This window comes from Populus trichocarpa, chromosome 2, assembly GCF_000002775.5.
Source record: "Populus trichocarpa isolate Nisqually-1 chromosome 2, P.trichocarpa_v4.1, whole genome shotgun sequence".
NCBI classification, from domain to species: domain Eukaryota; kingdom Viridiplantae; phylum Streptophyta; class Magnoliopsida; order Malpighiales; family Salicaceae; genus Populus; species Populus trichocarpa.
Window position 1 is genome coordinate 5272191 of NC_037286.2, and position 7885 is coordinate 5280075.

The 7885-nt window shown below is 36.8% G+C and overlaps 1 protein-coding gene across 3 annotated transcripts; it reads left to right on the forward strand.

The window, feature by feature from the left end:
• Nucleotides 1–1510: 1510 nt before the first annotated feature.
• LOC7466434 (TOM1-like protein 3) lies at nt 1511–7410 on the forward strand. Of its 3 annotated transcripts, none has more exons than XM_002300920.4 (10): nt 1511–1730; nt 2145–2309; nt 3028–3106; nt 3310–3408; nt 3493–3606; nt 4032–4177; nt 4736–4817; nt 5676–5761; nt 5836–6027; nt 6523–7410. In XM_002300920.4, the coding sequence occupies exons 2-10, from the start codon at nt 2200–2202 to the stop codon at nt 7175–7177; spliced, it is 1563 nt and encodes a 520-aa protein (XP_002300956.1). In that variant the 5' UTR covers nt 1511–1730; nt 2145–2199; the 3' UTR covers nt 7178–7410. The 3 variants fall into 3 exon arrangements, with proteins under 3 accessions (XP_002300956.1, XP_024451195.1, XP_024451194.1); XM_024595427.2 differs by lacking the exon at nt 1511–1730 and adding an exon at nt 2396–2464 and having other exon boundaries at nt 2161–2309; XM_024595426.2 differs by lacking the exon at nt 1511–1730 and having other exon boundaries at nt 2212–2359.
• The last annotated feature ends 475 nt before the right edge of the window (nt 7411–7885 follow it).

A 7885-nucleotide genomic window follows, 5' to 3' on the forward strand; every position in this document is an offset into this window, starting at 1 on the left:
GTTTGACAATTGCTCTTCATATATTTAATGTTGTTTCTTTACCTAAGCTCAGGCAACCCCATGCATCCAGCTTGTCTGGGCTACTTTGGTAAAATCATTATCCACCAATGCTAGTTTGTTCGAATAGTTGGATACTTATTTCTTTAAATCAAATTTTTAATTTTTTTTGTTTTTATTTGAATATCTTCATATCCTTTTAAAGTGTAAGACTAGTCCCGTTCATGGTTTATGGTTGCCCCTCGCAACAAGTACGTTTCCTGAGAATTGAACTTGTATTCTTACCCTTGCAGGGATATAGCGAAGCCTTAATCGTTAGACTAATACTTCGTTGGTAATAAAACTTTTAATTTGAACCTTATATATATATCATATCATCGCTAAAAAAGTTTTATTTCTTTATAAATTGATTTAGCTTGATTGGATTAGCTGGAGTCCAGTTGATTTTTAGGTTCAGGGTTGAGATAAAATTAAAATAAAATAAAATTATTATTTGAATAAAATTATTAAAAAAATAATAAAGTTATTAGGTAAAGGCTCGGTATAAATTCTTTGCTGCACGAGCACAAGTCTTTGTTAAAAATCACGGAGTGCCTTTTTCTCCTTTACCAACACGTGAGATTTTGTTTTTTGACTTTCCAAATATTTTCAGACGAATAAAAATGAATTCGCTCTCGACATGATTTCTGGGCGTGATATTTTATTAAATCCGATTAATTTGCATGTGTAAACACCACCTTTCTTTTCCACGTGGGTCACCACTATCCTATCCAGTCTTGACACGTAGGCATAGCAAATGGAATAGTAAAACCTTAACTGAGAAAGGATGACGATACTTGACCCAGACCAGCAGTTCTAAGACCTCTATTTTCTCTGTCGCCGTGTGTTATCCTTCTTCGAACGTGCTTTAGCTTCGTGTTTGAACGCTGTTCGTTAACAAATTGATTTTTTTTTATTTAAAATTATTATTTTATTCTTAAAAACAAAAAAATATTATTTTAATATATTAAAAAAAACAACCCTTACTGAAATATTCATAAAAACAGTCGATAAGAATGACAAGCTTGGTTCCAGAGTTGAGAAAAACGCGTTTGTGGTATTGGAAGCAAAGTCAAAAGTCAAAACTACTGGTAACCCTCCTGCAGCTAGTTACTGGAAATGAAAATATATTACTCTTTTTCCAGAAAGAAAATACGAAGCAGTGACACACCATAATTTAATTCGCGACTGGCCAATAATGAGCAATGCTTTTTATATTTTGGTTTCCTTTTTTTTTTTTTTTAATTCATGAGATTATACAAGGTAAAATTGCATTCAAAAAACAAAGAAGACACCTGTCATGCGTGGGAAAGAGGTTACCTGTTATCTTAAATAATAAAAAATAAAAACATAACATTATTAATTAATTCTTATAGAATATATTATTTCTCAATGACATAAAAATAATAATAATAAAAAAAAACACCGCCAAACAAATAAACAGAAAGGCTATCTCCCTCTCCTAACCCAGTCTCCTTCTATTGTATGATAAAATTGCCAGTATTGTTGCTATTCTTTTTTATTTATTGTTACCCCCCCCCCCCTCCCTCTCTCTCTCGACAGGGAAGCTTCAAGATCCTTACCCCCCACTATATTTTCTCTTCTGATTCGTACATCTTGTCCTTTTATTTTTCTTTTCTTACTTCTTGTCCAGTGGGGTTTTTGCGTTTTCTCTTTAATTGCCTTAAATCTGGGTAATCAAGGCTTCTTGTTAATGATTGTTACTGTTTTCTTGTTGGGGTTTAAGGTTGATGCGGGGTTTTTATCTACTTATATATAATTTAACTGTTTTTGGTTCTTGTTCCCTTGATCCATTTGGGTCAAATTGGGTTTTGTTTGATGATTTTGATACACCATGATTGTGTTGAGATTGCCATGAGATTTTTGTTTTCTCTTCGAGTTTTAATGGGTTTTGATGGAGAATCTAAGTCCTGGGCTATTCAATTTGTGATAATTTGCTGTTTTGTATTCGATCATGTGCTTATATATGTCACAAGTCAATTGTATCACTTCAATTTCGTGTTTCATGAATGATGTTTCTTGATATTATTTTTGTACGGTTTTTGAATTTCGCAACTGATTATTTAGTTGATTATTGTGATTTGTAGGGTAATAAGGGTAGCGAGCTTAAATCAAAGTACCATCTAGTGATTATCTATAATCATGGCTAATACTGCTGCGGCTTGTGCGGAGAGGGCTACCAATGATATGTTGATTGGTCCTGACTGGGCTGTAAACATTGAGCTATGTGATATCATCAACATGGATCCTGGGTATACGTTTCATCCTTTTCTAAATTCTTGTTTTGGTAGAGTTCATGCAGGTACTGTTCTCTCTGAGTTGTGCTTATTTTGCGTAGGAATGTTAGTATTGTTCAATACTTTGTTTGAATAGAGTATGTGCGCGCGTTGGGAGTTGTTCAGAGCTGGTATGAATGTATTACTTTTGTCAAGATCCTTATGTTAGAGCACTGAAATTTCGCTGAGATGCTTTCTGCTTGTGCATGTTTCTGGCCCATATGAGAACTGAGATGGACTGTCCAACATGACTGCATGTAGCTTTTGGATAGATTGGGTTTAGATAGCATTATGCTTGATGGAATGCAACTTCTATACTTGTTTGGATTGTGCGACCTCTCAGGCATAGTTGCTGATTGATTGCATATTTTAGCAGGCTCTTGATAAGCTGTAGCTTAAATCCTTACGTTTGCTCATATATCCCATTCCTTGAGAAATGGGCTTATCATTTTTTTTTGTTTTAGTATTGGAACTACCGTGTCATGTTTGTGATGTTAGAAAATGCCATAGGCAATTTTTTTCTTTTTCGTATTGTGACCTTTTTTTTTTTTTTATCATGTATATCTAAAGTTTTCAATGTGATTCATTTCACTTTTATCCCTTTCCATTTCGAAAAGTCAAATTATGCTCATTTTGATTTTGCTCTTAAATTATGCTGATTTTGATTCCTCTCTGAATTTGATTTGTCTTGCAGGCAAGCAAAGGATGCCTTGAAAATACTCAAGAAGCGACTGGGCAGCAAAAATCCTAAAATCCAACTCCTAGCTCTTTTTGTTAGTATTTTCAAACTTTCTAGACTTGGCTCATTTTTTTAAATTAATTTTACATCATGAGCTGCACGCATCATGACATTGCTACATGATTGCTCTAACATTCTCTATATTGTCTCAATTGCCTTTAAATTTGTATGGTGTACATCTCTGAAATTGCGGTTGTTGATAGATGTTGAGTTGAATGGCTATGTTGCATGATACAGGCATTGGAGACACTAAGCAAAAATTGTGGTGACAGTGTGTTTCAGCAAATCATTGAACGTGATATCTTACATGATATGGTTAAAATAGTAAAAAAGAAGGTGGCTGCTTTCTCTTTTTACCAGTGCTATGAATTTCCCTTCTCCTGTTCCCATCTCATTTTTTCTTCTTGTGAAATTGAGCAGCCTGATTTAAATGTGCGAGAAAAGATACTTCTTCTGATAGATGCATGGCAAGAAGCTTTCGAGGGACCAAGAGGAAGGTATCCTCAATATCATGCTGCATATAATGAACTAAGGGTAATTGATTTCTCCACCTTTTAGAAGTTCTTCTCAGTTTCCTTTTATTTTGGAGCCAGCAGTTCTACTGAGAATTGTTATAATTAGAATTCCTATGAGTCTCATACCTTTTGGTTCATGTTTCCTTCCCAGATCAATACATTCTAGTGAATGATGGATGTAATTCCTGGTTTTAATGACTGGAAAGTTAAAAGGCTGTTCTCAATTGCCATAATGTGTCAATGATCTAAAATTTCCTTTTTTTACTCGTCATTCCATAACTCAAGAGTGTGTGAGTTTTGCCATTGATTTTAAACTCTATTCCTTTTGAAGCTGATCAGCTTTAGGTGGCTGATTTAAGATCAGAAATCATATTATCAACCTTCACTTCCTTTATGTGTTCATGAAGCTTTATTTCATTATGCTTAATGTTGGATACCTGGCAGTCTGCAGGGGTTGAATTTCCACCTCGAGCAGAGAACAGTGTACCATTCTTTACTCCTCCCCAAACACAGCCTATAGCTGATGTACCTTCAGCATATGAAGATGCTGCTATTCAAGCCTCTCTGCAGTCTGATGCTTCTGGCCTCAGGTAATGCTTCGACTGTTTGGACTTTCATTTCTTCAGCTCATTCCCCAGCTTAGGGTTAAATAGGTCTATTAATAAAGGTACTTATGGTTTTCCATTTATTGTGCCATAAATAGGCATTTGAGTACATTAGGATTCTTGCATAATGTTGACTGAGTACTACATCAGCTGTTATCTTCTTTCCCAATTAACGTTTTAATTTCTAGCTTGCTAATGTATCCCCATTTTTAAATGAAAACACTATGACTGGGTTGGAATTTAGTTCGTAATCAATCTTTTATGCAAGAATATATTGTAAGTGCACTTGCATGACCTATGCATAAGCGATAGGCACAAGTGGCAATAAGCATAAGGGAACTAATTTAAAACTGCTTAGTTGTAGGATGATTCTGATCGTGCAATTCAGTCCTAAATAATGGAAGTCTCATTAATGTTGCATTTCTTCATCTGCCTTTTGCTTTCTATCTCTTATTATACTGGTTGGTCCTGCTGGTGTAGGGATTAATGATTAATTAATAGTAGATCTTTTTACCTTGGTATTTTTTTTAATATATTTTGCAGCTTGCATGAGATTCAAAACGCTCGTGGACTAGCAGATGTGTTAATGGAAATGCTTAGTGCCATGGATCCCAAAAACCCTGAGGTAAAATATAGTTTTTGTCCCATGGAAATTTTGTTCTAGCAAAGCATGTTGCTAAGTTCAGAGGCTATGTGGTTGTTGAAATTTCCCTGGTTCTGAGCATGAGCGGGGTCTCTGTACTATGTCAGTGCTTCATGGATTGAGATATTAAACCTTAATGCACACCAATGTATATGAAGTTCTGAATTGAAAGAAAGGGGATGGAAAAACTCCATACTTGTCAAGATAGGAAGGATACACTTTCGATACTCAATAATCAATTGCCAAAGGATAAAAGTAATTTATGATCCCTCAAGTTCAGCATTCTGTCAAATTTACTCCCTACTTTATTTCTGATCAAATCAAACCCTTTCCTTCCAATTGACCAGTGGTTGTATAACGGTCTCCATTTTGTGGAGGTTTAATTTGACCAAAAATAAAATAGATGGGTTGATTTGACCAAATGTCTAAATTTGAGAGACCATAACTGTCAAAGCTGAAATCACTTTCACAATAATATGGAGCAGGCTGCACAGAGAACACTGATAAAACCCTAAAACACTTAGGAATGAGGATTCTTAAGAGGATGCATAACTACAATGTTAACAAAAGTTACTTTTACCAACTATATAAATAGGATAAAACTAAATTTCTAAATAGTAAAATAAATTAAACTCCGATCAATCAAATAAAAGTAAATAATCAAACAATAGATGTAGAAGTCTTGTCTTGTTCAGTTTTCTCTTGTGCTCTCTGTTTGAGGTGGAACTTGCACATATCAATGCTTCAACTTCTCATCTGGATAGCAACTTCAAAGAAACTGCATTTTTTTGCAACATTTGGATAATATTTCTGTATTGTTATTGTTGGATATTTTGGCAGGGTGTAAAGCAAGAAGTGGTTGTCGACCTTGTTGACCAGTGCCGTTCTTACCAAAAGCGTGTCATGCTTCTTGTTAACAATACAACGTGAGAATTAGGTCTTTATGTTGCTTTTCCAATTTCTGCTGCAGATAATTCTGACAAATATAGTGCTCTTTCAGAGACGAGGGGCTTCTATTTCAGGGACTAGCACTGAATGATGACCTGCAGCGGGTACTCCGTCAGCATGATGATTTTGCGAAAGGAATCCCTGGTGTGGGAGAAAGGGAAATGGAAACTCCAGTTGTGCCTCTTGCTAATATTAACCATGAGGATGATGAGTCGGAAGATGATTTTACGCAGCTGGCGCACAGGTAATGTACTGAAGATTTCTCTCCCCTGCCACTTACAGTATTTTCTTATGCCATGCTCATTGTTCTGTGTGGTTTGATGGAGGATTCTTACTGGGTTTACCCATGGAACATGCCTTGACAAATTTAAGATGCAAGTTCTCACCATTGGATGGTATAAACATTTCAGCAAGAGAGTGTTTTGGCGAAACAAAAAGTCATGGGGATACACATTTGCATGTGTGGATGTCCACTCCTTAGACTTCTTTTCTTTTACTACATGCCACTGCTTAGTCTTATTCAGCTGTTAAAAAGCTTTGGAAACCTGACTATCGTGTTGTTTCATGATGTTTTTGCCCCTCTCATTTTGGTTGGGAAGTATGTTTGAGGTTACTGAGCATGAATCATATTAATGAACCATCAGATTTCTGATCTTAAAACATAGTGACTGTCAAAGGAAAGGAGGGAAAAGTTGGTATAATCAAATTCTAATAAGCTGGTGTAATCATGCCACCACAGGTCATCAAGAGATAATTCACAAGGACTGGGCCAGAAACCAGTCAGTGTTAGGACTCAACCAGGACCAGTCAGCCCATTTCTTCCTCCTCCTCCCTTGTCAAAGAATCCAGTCAACAAGGAGACGGGCATGATTGATTATCTCAGTGGTGATGTCTACAAGTCTGAAGGATCCCCTCAAATATCAGAACCTACACCCTTTAAAGTCCCAATGCATTCCAACGTAAGCTCATCGCCACCATATTCTCCAACGGTATCGGCCTCATCTCCTCCCTCCAGTGCTGTGAACTCTTCTCCTGTGCTAACTGGACATCCTGTGTTTGACGAACCAGCTCCATTAAGCCAATCTGGTGAACGGCTGCCCCCAGCTCCTTGGGATGCACAGCCCGCTGGATCTCTTCCACCACCGCCTTCCAGGTATAATCAAAGACAGCAGTTCTTTGAGCATAATATCGGTGTTGTAGGTGGTGCTTCTCATTCAAGCAGCGGATCTGGTTCTTCTTATGACAGCTTAGCTGTTCAAACCCAAAATCTCTCTCTTAATTCGTCTACCCCTCCAAAACAAGCAAAACCAGAAGATGCACTCTTCAAAGACCTGGTTGATTTTGCAAAATCCAAGTCATCTTCATCGTCCAAACCCAACAACAGGTCATTTTGAGGGAGTGAGTTTTTGGTATAGTTCATCCGTGTTGGTACAGTTTCTGATTGCTTTTGGATCATCAGGTTTGCATCAGACCATGGGATTGATTGCCTGTTTACTTAATAAAAGTCCGGTTTAAACTTTGGCTTATGTCATCTATGCTGTTTAGCAGAGGTTTATGTTGAGAGGAGATCATGAACTGCATGCTGAATTAATTTTAGTACACAAGTATTTAGAATGTGTTTGTATCATATTGTTGCGCTCACATCCCAGCAGCTTGTGTTTTTATTTTCAAAATTTTAACCCCATTCTTCGTTGTATTTTTCTTTATTTTTTTTTTGTCCACTCTCATATACAGTATATACTTCTCACGTAATATTAGCAGTTTTACATATCCAACGTTGTTATAATCCGTCGGTGAGAAGGGTGGGTGGTTCTGTGCGGTGGTTGCGTTGACTGGAGGCCTTGGCGCAATAATAATGTTTAATATTTTGTGATTTTAATTCGTGGATCAATTTGGTTGAAGTAAAATTCACTAGCGATCATGCAGTATCTCGAGAGCTACTCTTGATCTCTGCATCTCTCTCGAATACAATTTGCTCGGATGGTGGCTGAATATCATTAGCTCCAGCGCAGTGCCAAATGAAATGGCCGAGAAATCAGCCAGCAGCGCGCTAATTTCAGTAATTTGACACTGTTGGCTGCTTCTCTTTCCCTGCACGTTTC